The sequence below is a fragment of the Larus michahellis genome, chromosome 3 (genome assembly GCF_964199755.1).
Source record: "Larus michahellis chromosome 3, bLarMic1.1, whole genome shotgun sequence".
In the NCBI taxonomy this organism is placed as follows: Eukaryota; Metazoa; Chordata; class Aves; order Charadriiformes; family Laridae; genus Larus; species Larus michahellis.
Genome location: NC_133898.1, coordinates 47151289 through 47166913, shown reverse-complemented (window position 1 = coordinate 47166913; position 15625 = coordinate 47151289). Strand labels below are relative to the sequence as shown.

Here is a 15625-nt window from a genome sequence, read left to right as displayed (position 1 = left end):
AGTAGTGTGTTTGAGGCACATATTCCATCAGTTTCACTGGCTATGCATTAATTTAAATGTGTCTTTTATTGAAGTATGAAGATCCATACTATGATGTGTCATCCTAAGCTAATCTGTTACTTCAATTTCAGCATGTGAGACAGAAGCAGCAAAAGTTTATCAGCTATCACTAGAAGAGCACCTCCAGCCTTTCAAAGACAGCATGGAGCAATTCATTAGTCAAGGTAAATAATGAAACGTCACTTAACCTTTTCATGACATTTCAAAGGAAAGTTATGGGAACAATGTTTATACGTTGTGGGAAAGGGACTATTTATTTTGGCATCATAGAAAGATGTGGATTAGTTTAATCAGATGCCACACAGTTCTAAAAGGTTTGCAAAATGATTCTGTTGTACTGTAGGTGACTCACGCTCTCTTGCATGACAGCAAAGACAAATGCTATTGGCTTGAGTGTGTGATCTTCTGATAAGTTCAACATTCCAGGAGAAAACAATTTTACAACCTGTATTCCTTGAAAAATTATTGAAGCTGGATCTGTTTCATTAACTTCTTTCCAAAGAGATAATTCTTTTGTATGCGCCAAAAACATGGACTAAGCATAGCAAAAGTAGTTAAAGGTTTTCCAGATATAAGGCAAATCCATATGAAATACTTGGATGTGATTAGTGGAAAATGCTGCAAGCAAAAGTACATTAGAAATATCCATGATGAACTGGCATCCCGAGTGATAGAAAGAAAACACTTCAAAAATGACTTGACTATGCTTTCAGTGCTTTACCTTTCTTTTGTGAGAATATAGGAGGGATAGACAACTTTAATTTTTTGACTAGCTGTATATCAGAGCCTCTCTTGAAATACTACTCTGAAAGAATATACTCTGTATTGACCAATTCACTTTTTGACGCAAGTTAGAATTCAGTGCATCAGGGTGACAATGGCTTGATGAGTACGCTAATGAAATTTTAACTTTCTTGACCACTTTGCTGCTCCTTCTGCTTTGATATTGCATTTTGTAATAGAAGGCAGACCTGTTATCTCCTGAGCAGGTAAGTTATGTGAAAAGTCAGTTTCTAGTGCTGATTCAATGGAGCTGTCAGTAATTTGTTAGCCTAGAGCTGTCTTAATGAGCTATCGTATATAGAAATAATTATTAACTGAATGTACATTATGTTTGAGAGGCCAGTCAGATATGCATTTATCTCTGCTTGGTTAAAATATTCAAGAAGACCATCTATCCGAACTTTATATGTGGAGTACATATGTTCTAGTATATACTGATCCATGCTATAGGACTCTTAATTACAGTGAATAAATTCAGCAAAACCACCATTTTGAATCATCAAATGTGAACTGATGTTTTCTAAGACAAGTGTCTATTAAACAAACCTGGCAAACAGTATGTTGTCTCCAGCCATAATAGGTATGAACTGCTTTAAAACTGGATTCTGATTATGTACATGATGTATAAATGTTACATTAGTGGCATGATTAAACATGTAGCAAGTGGTTTACATTAGGTTTATATTATTATTTATATATATAGATAGGGTACAATCAAATCACAAGTTGGTCTGAAAGAGATCACTAATGGTATACTGTAAATCATGCCATATGTTTGCATATTAACCTTAATAACAGAGCAGGAAATCAAACATGGGGATTATATTTCATCAGACGTATATCTGTTAAATTTCTTTCACTTCTTTTAGAAACCATTCTTTCAGAAGTATCTGACTCTATACTTTAGCTTACTTTATGATTTCTGACTATGACTTCCAGAACGTAATTATATATAAGCTATATAGCATTCTGTTCTGGTTTTGCAAGGATACACAATTTCCTTTCTCGATTATGTGTCAGTATTTCATGAAAGTGAGGAAAAAAGGGGGAGGGAGAAAAAGAAATGCATCTCATCCATTGAGAAATTTGCTGTGTTCCCATGTTAACAGTCGATATTGTTGGGTGCTTGACAAAAGGAGAAACCCATAATGTCAGTAAGAATATCATTGTCACGTTTTAATGAAAATAACTGGAAATGTGTATTGTGAACACAGTGGACTGTGACTAAACAATTTCTATATTTATTTAAAACTGTAAGACACAGTTTGCAGAATTTTGTCCCGGTGTAAGAAAGACAAAGGTTAACATATAAGAAAAAAGAATCCCTGGTTAAGTTCCAAAAATAAAGTAATTTTAAATACCTTTCATTATGAAATCCTTTGTTTTTACTTCATGGGATTGAATTCAGACTTGAAAGAGGCCATGTTTAAAGCAGGATTTCTCTTTCCTGTTCAGTGTTTGACAGGCTTTTGATCTAGATATTTTTTCTAAGGGCTTTTGTTGTTTATGTAGACATAATCGATGAGTCTTTTCAGCTAGACTGCACACATGATCATTTAGAAAAACAGAGGGACAATTCTTGGCACCTTTTGGGGATTTGTGTTTATATAACATATGCTCTGGGCAAAGAAAAATCAAGCTTTAAGTTTTTATCTTTTCAAGTTCCGGTTTCTCTAAAGTCAGAAAAAGTTTTAACTTATAATTCAGATGAAAAGCATTTTTCATAGGGTTGAATAATTTGGCACGTTTATATGATGCTTTTTCAGAGTAGATAATGGGACCCAAAAGTTCAAATAGCTAGTTATTTACAGCATATTCACTTATACTTGTTGCTAGCAGCTAAAATGGAAAATCGTTTCCCCATAGGCAAGAAAACTTGGACATCAAATTAAATATCCTTGGCAAGGGGTTAGAAAGGCACTGCTTTATAAGAATTGTTACTGTCTGGCACAGTTACATAACTTTGAATTAAGTTACTGTAACTAGTCTAGCTGATTATTAGTACTGATGTGTTAATAAAAACTTTTTTTAACGTTAACACTTTTATTAGATTCATCAGAGACAAAAAAGGTTGTATGTTATTAGTTTCCTTGTAAAGGTTATTTCATTTGAAAGATAAAGAAGGGGAAGAGGCAAGAATGTGTTCAGAGTTGTAACATTTTAGATGAAAATGCTAGTTGTATGTATGATTGAGGCTGTTCAGAGTTTGCCTTGCCAGCCTAGTCAGTATATTCATTAAAATATGCAAATTAGTGAAAGGATGCCAGTCCGTTTTCTGATGGACTTTCATTCTTTGGGGTCATTCTTAAAATGATTGTTCTACTTAAGAGAATATCAAACTACCTGTCCTATCCTCCTATGCATTTGATTTCTGACAGTCTGTGTGCCTCAAAACCTCCGAAGTAGTCCTTTCTGTTCTTCCACGTTTACTCTCCTCTTTTTGGGTCCACATGCTGCAAATCATCAGTCACGCAGTATATAACGTGATGCTTTTGTTTTCACAAATGTTAATAGTTTTTTCTGGAAATTCTCTATAGCCACAGGATTTAAAAAGGGAAAAGGAAAAAAGAAAGAAAGGGGGAAAAAAAAAACAAAACAGAGCAGCTACTTTGAAAAAGGAGGTTGGAGAAAAATTGTCAGAAAATGCAAGACTTTTAAAAAATATATTGTTTTGTTTGTTACATATTTCTAACCATTTCTTTAAGGGTTTCCAGTGTTTGAGTAATATAAAATATAAGCATGAAATTTAGTAGAACAACGGTCTTTTTCTAATGAAGTTATTCAGACCAAACTGTAGAAATTTAAAAAGTACTGTTTGCATCTCCCCAGTATAAGGTGTATATATTCACTGACGTTTTCTGTCCTTGAGTTATTCTCCACAAATTATCACAATTTGAATAAGAGAGATTGCAAAGGAAAACACTATTTGGGAACATTGTCGCCTTTGTTCTGTATGTAGTTGTGGATAGATAGGGACACAAAAACATCAGAGATTACATTCTCCAGTTTAGAAAGCTTCAGAAATTACTGCTTTTCCTAGGGGAACTGTGTCTGGCACGCAGGACGGTGGGGAAATACTGAGGGCGCTAATCATCATGCAATTTGTAGAGGAATTACATTAGCAGTTAGTAATCCTTTAACCTTGTCCCCACTTGATAGGATAGCCAGCTCATGTTGAAAGTATTGTGTGTGCATGAACCACAAATGAGAGTCAGTCCCCAGGTTTTAACTGTGGTTAACTTTGCATTGAAAAAGTGTCTTTGGGTGTTTGCTGTTGGGTCTGCAGCTAGGCTGTGAATTCTTGTCAGCCTGATAAGGCAGGAAACTTATGACAGGAGGCAGCAACCATGACTCCCTCGGAAAAGTAAGCCTGGTTTGGGAACTGGGAAGAGGCAATATGTTGGAAACACAGCTTTTCCACTGAGATTCTATAAATTGTGTAAATGTCACAGACTTCAAATCTGAGCAAGTTATCTGATGTCATATTCAGAAGCCAAACCAATATCATTAGTTTTAGACTTCAGAAAAAGCATTATGGTGTAGGAAATTTAAGCACTAGAATACATTGTTTGTAGAAGAAGTAAAAACATAATTTTCTAATGTTTAGCTAGTTCATCTAAAAACATTGGGAATAATTCCAGTATGATTGCACGTTTGGGATTACAAGGTAACCATTCAGCCTTTAGTTCCTTCTAGTCCTATTTTGCAAAATTCTGCAGTTCTACTTTTCTTAGTGAATGCCAGCCCCAGTTTTCATTCTGCTGGACCCAAGAATATAGACTCTTCTCCAGACCCAAGTTCTAGCCACATCCTCATGATCTTGCAGAATAAAGATGCTAAAATTGTCCTCTTGGGTGAGCTCTCTGTAACCATCTCCCTCTTTTGCCAGGAAGAGCATTCAGGAATCCAGTTTCAAAACTGTTAGTAAATGAATGTATAAATCACAAAGTGTATTGTATTTATTGCTGTAGCTCCAACCAGATAGTTGGCCGTGACTTGTTCTTTTAGGTCAAGAAGCAAAAGGCTGTGCATCATCATGATGCAATCCATCAAATGATGGATTGTGAATGAGACTAAAGCATCAGACTGAATCTTGGATGGCTGGGTTCAGTTCCTGGCTCCAGAAGTACTGTAGATGATTGCGAAATGAATGCTGCTAGGGTAATCTTAATTCTGGCATTTTCTACCCCAGAATGATTGATTTTGCAGATTCTATTTTCTTTAAATGTTTTTTTATAATTTGATTAATATAAGGGAGAACATAGCACTACTACATAATTTTTCTAAAAATAATTTGAGAAAATATGACTAAAACACCATTAAGAATATATACAAATAAATGTTTTTCTGTAAAAAAAGGAATGCATAGAACATTAAGGGGTTGGATATTGGTAGATTTATGTGGAGGCATTCAGTTTAAATATTATTATTATCATCAAAATATACTCGTTACTAAGATTAAAAAAACCAAAGTTTTTCATTTTAGAAGAATATATTGGAGGGATATGAAAAGCAACCAACATAAAGTCACTAGAACAAAAGATGCAGGAATTCACACTTAAACAGATTAATTCCATGAATGTTTATACTTTTATGTTAGTATTCATTTTGTTGGATTATTGAAAGAGCTTTTAAAACTTGTTCTTTGAATGCTGAAAGTATTTTTTAATCTCACACTGACATCTTAATGCTAATGAATAGTTTAACGTCAGTATTGTGTAAACTTGTCCCTACCTCAGATGTCAGCACCTCCATTGGTGTGCATTATTACATAATAATCCTAATTCTGATTGTGTTTTATTTGCAGCACTAAACAGGCTTCACTGACTTAGCCGCACCTTGCCTCAAAGTCCATGAAAGGCCAGACCTTTACACTGGGGCTGGCAGCTGTTTGTGCCTTTGGCACAGGACCTCATTTAATCGTTTTTGTAGACACCAATGCAATGATTGCAGGCAGCACAGGTGTGGTAGAGTAAAAAAGGTATTTTTACATTATTTGGGAACAGATCAGTGCATGAGTGTCACAATAGCATGGTACAAGTCATCCACCCCAAAGTGTTCTGAATAAATGCAGCAGATTACTGAAAATACCAAAAACCTTGTGGATAGTTAGGAGGGAAAAATTAATTCGCATTTTAAAATTTCTTCTCCAATAAAATCAAAAATGTGTTTAAATAACATTGATTTTATCACATAGTTCTTGGGATGGAGAAAGAAAAATAAGAGGATGACATTAAAGCTTAAGTAAGAGTATTTAGCTTCTTCATTGGCCCTAATCCCTATGGCATGACGTGTTCTCCAGCACTGCAGAGTCCAGGCTCACAGCTAACAGCCGCCTTTTTAAATCAGGCCTGAAGTCTCTTGCAGTATCTTTACTGTACCTAATAACATATATTTAGTCCTAGGTATGCCAGTTAACTGCATGTCTGTTTAGTGCCTAGTCCTGACCTGACTGAGGCTTTTGAGTGTAGCATTTTAGAATCAGTAGCAAGGAATATAGGGTGAGGAGCTCAAAGCTGCACATCAAATACGATGTATGAGTGTGACATACGACAACGTTATAGTGAGTAGTCACCGAATGCAAGTAACTAAGTATGATAGAGTGATTTTCTTTCTTTTTTTTTTGGTTGTTTTGTTGTTTTTTTTTAAAGTGCTGGACCTGGGTCCCAATTCTCCCTCCATTCAGCTGACAGCAGCTGTCATCTTTCAAAGGGTGGCAAATAATCTATCTTCTTACCAGACTGCTGTCTGCAATGCATTAAAAGAGGACACAAATAGCAAAATGTGGAGAGAGTTCACATCTTGAAACGCAGCATGTATGAGGAGTAGATAGGACTTGTGCTGACTTATTTTGTTATTATATTAATTAATGATAGTTATTAATTGAAAAGTCAGTCTCCTTTTATAGAGTCTGTTGTTGTTAGGTTTAAATTTTTTTTAACTTTCAACAAAGATCAACTTTCAGTGCTCACGTAGTCACTGAGAATTTAAACTGTGGTTCCATGGATCTTGGTCATAATCTATGGGGCTAACACGTAATTTGAATTGTTCCTGTTGTGTGAGAGTGTAAAATCATTGCAAAGTGCAATTGGTTGGAAGCAATATAAATGTCTATGCACGTGTGGTGGAAAAAAGTGGAACAACATAATTAGGAAAATTTCCAGCATACTAGATGCTCTATCTCCAGTCATCTTCAAGAAATGAATCAGAATGAAGTATTTAAATGTTCTTTATCATGTATGTAAGAAAATCTTAGAAAATGGGGGAGTGGAGTAAGTATTCTTCATGCTCACATGAATTTGTCTGTGAATTTGTCATAGGAAATAGAGAAGGATGTAAAACTCTTGCTAGGATTCCCTGAAGAAATTCTGCTTTCTTTTTGCAAAGTTTTCTTAGCCTGAATGTACCTGATAATAAACCATCCAAATGTACTTGGATCTTTGCTCAGTGTAAATAGAAATTCTCAAAACTATAGCAACATAGCTCTAATGACTCATTGAAAAGGCATTGTATCTGTCAAAAAAAAACCCAACAAAACTGGCTCCACTTGAAAGTTACTGGAAAGCACATTCACAGCTAATTATAAAAAAATACTAGTTAACACTTTAAATAAAAAGAGAGGAAAAAAAGGCAAAAAGATTTAGGACATAGACAAGCAGATGAAAGGATTTTTGTTGCCTTCCATCTGAGATTACTCAGATGCATTCCTGTATTCAATTACCTGAGAAGATGTGATATTCCCTTAAGAGAGATCAGGAGATCAGAAGGGATGGCAGTTTCGTGCATCTTCTTACTCATAGCCCTTTGAAACTGGTTCAGCAGAAATAGCTTAAATTGCAACAGGGTTTGGGGCCAGACGGTGACTACAGACAGTAATCACTAGGTCAAGATCATACCACAAGTCAACAACAAAATGTTCTTGTGGAACAAAAGCTCTGAGAGGGTGTTTGAATGCTGTTTGAGTAGACCTACAAGGTCTACATGGAATAATTCCTGAATCGGAACCAAAGGGTCAATTTGTTTCGTGGCTATGCTTATCTAGTGTATTTGCACTCAAAGGACACTGATAATTCTTATTAACTGTTAGCTATGAGTCTATTTTTCTCATGAAATTCCTGGTATTATTGCATATTTGATTTTAAGCTTAAGTTTTAATGCTTCTTTTTTTTTTTTTAAAGGCACTAAGCACAAGCCCGTCATCATTTAAAAATAAACGATCATCTAACTTTTCTTTACAATCTTCCCCCAAGCCCACTTCCTTTTTGATAGTTTCCATCTAAAATGGCAACTTAATTCTTCCCAGTGCCACTCATGCCCCCACCAACATTAGTCTTATTTAATAAAACATGCAAAGAGAATAAACAACAACAAAATCAAAAAATGGAGGAAAAACAAATTCTAAAAAAACAAGTCTAAAGGGGAGAAGAAATATTTTTTTGTCAATAGCTTTCTGCTGATCCTGGCATCTCTGCTGTTCTGCTTTGGTGTTTCAAGGTATTTCAAAACACAGTGTTGAATAGTATGCTGATTGCCGAATAAAATAGCTATAAGTATTGTTTTGGTGTTTTCTGGGGGCATTTAAAAGTACATGTACTACCAAGGAGAATGGAGGAATTCTCTCAGGAGCTCTGGGAGAGGTCTTGTAAACCGGAATCTTAGACCCTAATAACAGCAGTGTAACTACGTGCCCTTGCTTGTGGTGGTTATTCATCCAGTGTTTTCTCTTTCTGTCTTCACTTTCTTTCTGTCCTACTCACATGCATGAGATACCTACGGAAGGTATCCTCATGGCCTCTGTCGGGACCTCAGGTCCTCAGATCTTAGTGGAGCTGGGTCAGCAGTGACAGGTGAACTGCCTGATGTTCCATACACTTTTTAAGAAAGTCTGTCCCTCAATTTTGTTTTTAGTTTTGTTTTGTTGGTATTTTTTTTAAGTTTGTGGCTCTGCCAGAGGAGATGTTTGGTATATTAGTATAGAACAGCATATATTAGTATGTATTATATATACTGCGATATAGCTGCAATTCACTCAGCACCACTGTGGAAAAAAATATGTCCTCTTTAAAGATCCTGGTAAACCTGCAGCAAGAGTTTGTAAAAGTGTTAGAAATAGTTTTCTTTTTTCAGTAAAAAGGATTTCTAAAAATTCTACTGCTTTTCAGTAATTTGTATATAGCACAGGGATAGAGTAGTCCCAGTTTAAAACAGACCTCCCAGTTAGTCTTAGGTCAGATATTTCTTAAGAGTTTTAAATCCTCTGGAAGAGATGATAGAGTGAAATGTTGCACTTTCAAACGAGAAATTGCAACAACTGATAACAGAGACAACAGACGTTATATGCAGTGTCTGTCCATACAGAAAATAGTCTGTACATACAAAAAATAGATATGTAAATAACTTTTTTAAAAATCAGATTTAATGCAGAAGGTATAATAGTTAAATATGGAGGAGACTAATATAGAAAGTTTATTGGACCTAAAACGAGGAAATACTTGGCGATGTTCTTAGTTGACAGAGTAGCTTGATTCCTGCAGAGATTTTAGCATAATAGGTCTGAAATATCACTTGCCATTGAGGTCAGAGGAGACAACTTGTGGTCAAAAAATGGCTTTTATGTTCTTACCTTTGAAACCCTTTTCATTTCATTTAATCTTCTAGGCTTCTTAAAGAAAAGAAAAGAAACAAAAAAAGGACTGTTCGCAGTGAAGAGTAAAGTGAATTATACTGTTCTTTTAAAGACCATTATTTTCTAGAATGCCTGTGTATACTTCTCATGTTCAATTTTGTGAGATGCTTCAGATTTTCATAAATGCATAGGTGACTTTAGTATGGCTATTCATATATGGGCATTTACAGTTTATACGTAATCTTTGCAGGAGTCTAATCTAAAAGAATTGGAAGAACAAACACACAGAACAATGGCATGTATCATTCTGGAATATGGGTATATGCTGATAACGACAAATCTTTCCTGAATTAAGTTAATTAGACTTTGTTTGTGAGGCCTTGTTAGAAAGCTCATTTTGAGTTGCATGAAAGCAAGTTTTATGCCCCCAATTATAAAACATCAAGCAGTAAATTTAAGCAAATACAAAAAGTGGTAAGATAGAAATTAGAACACGTGAGTAAATTTTGAAGAAATACACATATCCTGTAGTTAAAAGAATTGACTGAAGAACCTTAGATAGAGTACAGTCCTCATGCTTGGTAAGGAATGTCGTAGGAAGGAAGGAATGAACTTGCATTTTGACAAAACATATGAAGTATTTAGAAAGTATAGACCTTGTTCTAAAGGGAGACCATCTTTAAGTAATCTCAAGGTATCTTAATGGAAAAAGCAGGCAAACAGTGGAACATTGTCCAACAAGAGGGCATTAAAGATGCTTTGAAAAGAAAAAGTGAGAAGATAACGAATTCAGTATATGCTGTAAATAGTAGCTTTGGAGGCAGTTTTGCTCCATGAGAGGTCACTTTCACTCTGAAATGTTCTTTTTTTGATACGGCAATGTTTTTCAATATGACCTGAGGTTATTTTTCAACTATATCCTTTTAAGCAGATTTTTACAGAATATATATGCCTTCAGCATTATGACAGATGCATATAAAGCCCTACAATATATTGAGTGTATGCAGGCAGAGATATAAAACTAAGTTTTACCTCTGCTTACTGCTACATTACATGAAATATAGGGGCTAGTATTTCCTGTTATGATATAGTCTTTAATAGATTTGAGGAGGTTTAGTAAGCTAATGTCCAGGATCAAGACAACTACTTCTTAGCAGGGCATTGGAGAAAAAAGATGATGAGTCAATACAATATGGAATATTTTCATTTGGGAAAGATAACTGACCCAAGAGCTGGAATTCCTGCATCTGTCTGAAAAGCCTGCAAGCAGTTGCTGCTTCATTGAGCTGGTGGATTCTGAATATATGTGAAAGCGGATGTGGCTACTGGATGACTACAAGGCTTCTTTTAATGTTTTTGAAAGAAAACCAATAAGTCTTTCTGAAGTAATCTTGCTTCTTGAGAGTAGACATAGAGAGAAATTTTGGTGGCAGAACAGAGCGCTCAGATGTGCTCAGCTGCTACAGTATCCCTGGAAATGACCATTTTTTCTCCATCAGCCATTGCCACGGTGATCACTGTGAAGCAGGTAGCGATTTTCTCCTTTTTACTTCACCTGTTGGAGGAGTTCCCTTTTGTAAAAGGAAGTACACGTTTCTCCCAAGGCTGTTCTTTTGAGGTGAACACCTTTCAGCTGGTACTTAGCACTTAATTGCTATATGCTGCCAAGAAGGAAGAATGCCAAACTGGTGCCTCTCAGGCACTCTCTTCACAGTGGGGATGAACTGCTTTGCAGGACGAAGTGACAGTAAAGATGCGTTACATTGAATTAAATGGTGAAGTCTAATGCTCTCTGGGACACTTAACTGAATCTGTCATAACTCCGAATTTTTTTTCCTTGCCTACTCAAACAGGAAAAATGAATTGAAAGCAATTTACCAGTGGGGTGATTAGTACAGAGAAAAATACCAATAACCACTAGGTTAACCAGGTGATTATAGTGCAGGCCAGTTCCAGAAGTTATAGGAATCTCCAGCTCCTTCAACATCCAATAGTTATTCCGTTGTATCCAGGTGATAGTAAGACTTTTGTGGTTTTGGTAACACGAGGCTTTCTTCCCTTGCTGGTTAAATCTCAATGCATGTCTTTGACTAGCCATTGTCCACAGCTTTCAGGTGTTTACTGTATCCTAGTGGAAGAGCAGTCATCTGAATTTTTTCTTTGGCCAGGGAGAGGTTCCTGATTGTACATACCATATATTCTTCTCTTTCACTGGTGCCACCTGTCATCTTGTGATAGAATTGTTTTCATAGTGTTCTTTAACTTTTTGTGTCTGGAAAAACAAGAAAGCAAGTGGACTGGAAGTCAGATTTACACTTGAATAATATCCTTTTGATAACATGCAAAAGGTTTAGAAGTGTCATCACGTATTTGGAACAGACTACAAGGGAATTCTATTTTAGAGAAAATTCTTTCCTTGCAAGACTGTTTAATGCCAGCAGGTGATTTGATGCAGGTTGAAATATCTCTTTGTGTGTATAGTAGCTGCCTTACGCATATGTACTTATTATGTTTTTTTAAAAATGCTATTAAATGCACCTGCATCATTCAGGGATTCTCAAGATTCTTTTCATTGTGTAATACCTATTTTCTATGAAATGGTTGAAAGTACAGATAGCTGAAGTATTCTTTTTCTCCCCAGCCCCCTCATCTCTGGACAATAGTAACTTTCCTTTTTAATCGAAACAAAACTTGCTCCAGAATGGGGATGTTCTGACGTGTTTTGATAAGCCTAGTATCATATGTTGTGTTCGCACTCTTTCAAAAAGTAAATTGTGGAATATTTGCTCCATTGTTGGTGGGTAAATGATTGTAAGTACGTGTAGAACAGTCGAAATAAGGAAAAAACCAAAAACCACAAAACTAGACAACTCAGATGATGGTATTTCCAATCAATCCTGGAAGTTATAAAAAGAGTTATATCCTACAAATATAATGTATCTACTAAAAGAGTGTCCTAGGCTGGAACATGCTAGCCTCTGTTTTCAAGCATTGTTTAAATGAGAGGAGTCCAAATTACATTTTTCAGTAGTAGAATTATTTATTTTAAAACTTGTATTTGCAGATACTTAGTGAAAGTGTTAATGCAGAATTAGATATTGGATCTCCCTTAATCCAGGGAGTTTATGTGCAGTTTCTTCCCTCTTGCACCATATGGTTTTACAAGTCATACCTTGACTTTCAGGATTGAAGTATGAAGAGAAAAAAAAAAATTAATGAAATTCTGTCAAAGCTGCCAGGTTTCACCTGGTTTCATGTCCAAAGCAAGGCAAGGCTTTCAAGAAAAACTCTAAGTCAGCCCAGATTCACTCAACACTGGGCCCAAGTTCACTCAAAAGGGTTATGAGCCCCCACAAACCTTTTGAAGAATCTGGGCTGAGTTTCAAGTCAGTATTGAAACCTGTAATCAGGCAGGCTTCACGTGCTCTTGAATTTCCTTGAGAACACTTACCCAGCTCTCCCTCAAGTTTTCTGTGGTTTGCTGGGATTTTTTTCACTTTCAGCAAAACAATGATGGAGCCCGTGTCTTCAAGTAATTATTACTAAATGCAGTGTTTGCTGCTGCAAACATCCAGGCACTGCTCACCCTACTCAGCAGACTACGTTGCTACTAATAAAAAGCATTTGCAGCATGAGACATAGCTCTGATCCTTGTTCTGACTGGAGAAAGAATAGGGAAACTCCATTTGTGTATCTTTGCTACAGATTTCACATGTCTCTCTTAGTGTATGTTTGTAAGTGCTGTTGATTGAAACATTGTAACAATAGTGAAATACAGAAAAATAGTGGTTATCTTTGTTCCCTAATAATTCCATTGTCTTTCTCATTTTTGCCAAATTTAAAATCAGGATTTTCTTTTTCAAAGGTCATGTGTCTACAGTGTAGAAAAATAATTCTAATGACAATAATTGTAGAGCTGCTAGGGAAAGTCAAGTGAAAAGTAGCTTAAAGGTTTGTCCTTCTTTTTTAGATTTCTATATGAATTCTGTACCATTGACACTTGTTTCCAGGATGGTTCAGAGCCTCTTCATGACCCAAAACCCTCTGACTCTTGGGAATCCTAAAATTCTCCTTGCAAAGTAGCAGGCCTAGTAGTCCAGCAGCCTGAATCAACTTCCAAACTAAAAAGCTTTTGGCTAAAGCACGCAGATCTTAAATGGTATTCAAGTTGTACTACCTGAATGACTATATAAGTATAAATCTCACCTAAGTACACATGCACAGAGCAGTTTGTACTATTGTTTTGCACATTGATGATGACAAAGTTAGTATGCACGTTCTTGTAGATCTTGTGTATCAGAATACCCATCTAAGTTAAATGAAATAGGGACAAAATAAAATATGAAAATAGATATTTTTTCACCAATGTGTTGCAATGACATTCTCATATTTTTTCATTTCCTTCACTTGGTCACCAAATGATAATTTTCTTCCTATAAAAACAGTCATGTTTTCAACATGGGCCCACTATGGCGCTAATACATCACTAACTGATGTGTGTACGGGGAGATGATGTGTGCAGGGAGAGGGAAGAGAGCTTTTATTTGTAACTGTCAAGCAACTTCTAGAAAAGCTGTAAGGTGGAATCCTTCCTGCTCTTCATTCAGCTTTTCCTCCTCTTTGTAGACCACTTCCCATATTTGTTAAGTTTTCAGAATAATTTTTTAAGATCTGCTTTTAAGTCACTTTGATGACTTGGTTGTTGTTTGTATTATTGCAAGATTATTTTTTTTAATTTTCAAAACTTACTTCGAGGTTTTTTTATGGTTGTGGGTTTGAGTTTTTGATTTTTTTTTTAATAGGGATATCAAAATTCATGTAATTTTTTTTGCGTGAGTTTTGTTGTGTTTTTTTTCTTTCAGAATGTACTTTTCTTTCATGATGTACTTGAGTATATCCTCAAGTGGTTTCTATACATTTTATACATGACATATTTACAATGAACATTATCCTGAACAACATATTTATCTTCCACCTTGTAGCTAATTTTTGGATTGTATTTTTACAGCTAAAATAGACCAAGAAAATGAAGAGAAGTCACTGACAGAAGCACATAAAAGGTAAGAAAGAAGAATGCAGTAAACCCTTTCTTTGAAAAATATGTTTTGGTAGAAATTGCTGTAATGGTAGTTAGTATTATCCTATTTTTGAATAGGAAAAGAAATGCACTCAGAAAACTAAGTAGTATTTACTTATTTGTCAATTTTAATTTGACAATTAGGAAAAAAAAACCTGAAGGAATATAGACATGCAGCATACCTTTAGAGAAATATTACACGAGTCCTGTCTTTCGGAAAATGAATGTACCTCAAGTATAAATTAATTTAGAATATACTATTTGTAGTCAGAGAAAACTGTTCATACTACAGGAGAATCATGGTGATTTGACAGACACGTAGCATTCCCCAAACAGCAATTATTCATTAGGTTGCACTTCCTGTGCTTATAAAATATCTGCTTTAAAATAAAGAATGAAAATCTGTTTTTTTTTTAATACATTAATGATATGTATAATTAAATGTGACTTACTTTGTCAAATTGCTAATAGATCTTCAAATAGTTTTTTTGTGGCAAAAAGCAAAATATCTCATTAAATTTCATTACAGATGTGTGCAGTTGAGAGAGTTTTCAAAAGTGGGAACTTCACTGCATTGCACAACTTGTGGTTTCTTCTGATTTTTTGGCAGTGTTCTCACAAAGCAGTATTTAAATGGGACAGATTTTTATCTGTCCCAGCAAAAGACCAAAATATGACACGCACCGTTTATAGTCCAGGTTTAGTGAAACTGACAGTCTATGTTTGTTTTCCTTTCACTAAAAATATCATCTTCTTTTTGTACTAGCTATAACTGCCACTGAATATATGCTAATGAATATATTAATTAGATATTCCAAGAGCTGGGAAGTCTCTCAATAGGATTCCAGTAAAATATACCACTATAAAAGGTTCTAGTTCTTACTGCAGTTTGTTAGCCATACTATGTCCCTGATGCCCAAACTTGCTACCTGCTATAATGCCACAGTGCAGTTGACATCTTTCCTGCTACAGCACCGCATTTTCTCTCTATGCCCTTGGGCAATGCACTAAAGATAGTACTTGGATAGGAAACCAAGGAGAGAGTGGATGTTCCTCCACCACAAGAAGCTCCCTTCTTA

General features: G+C 35.5%; 1 protein-coding gene across 1 annotated transcript in view; it reads left to right on the top strand.

Annotated features, from left to right (window-relative positions):
- FMN2 (formin 2) overlaps nt 1-15625 on the top strand; it is a 164804-nt gene that overhangs the window by 117838 nt on the left and 31341 nt on the right. The window contains exons 15-16 of the mRNA XM_074580022.1: nt 132-224; nt 14478-14529. Coding sequence (XP_074436123.1) covers nt 132-224; nt 14478-14529 — 145 coding nt within the window. The remainder of the gene's footprint in view (nt 1-131; nt 225-14477; nt 14530-15625) is intronic.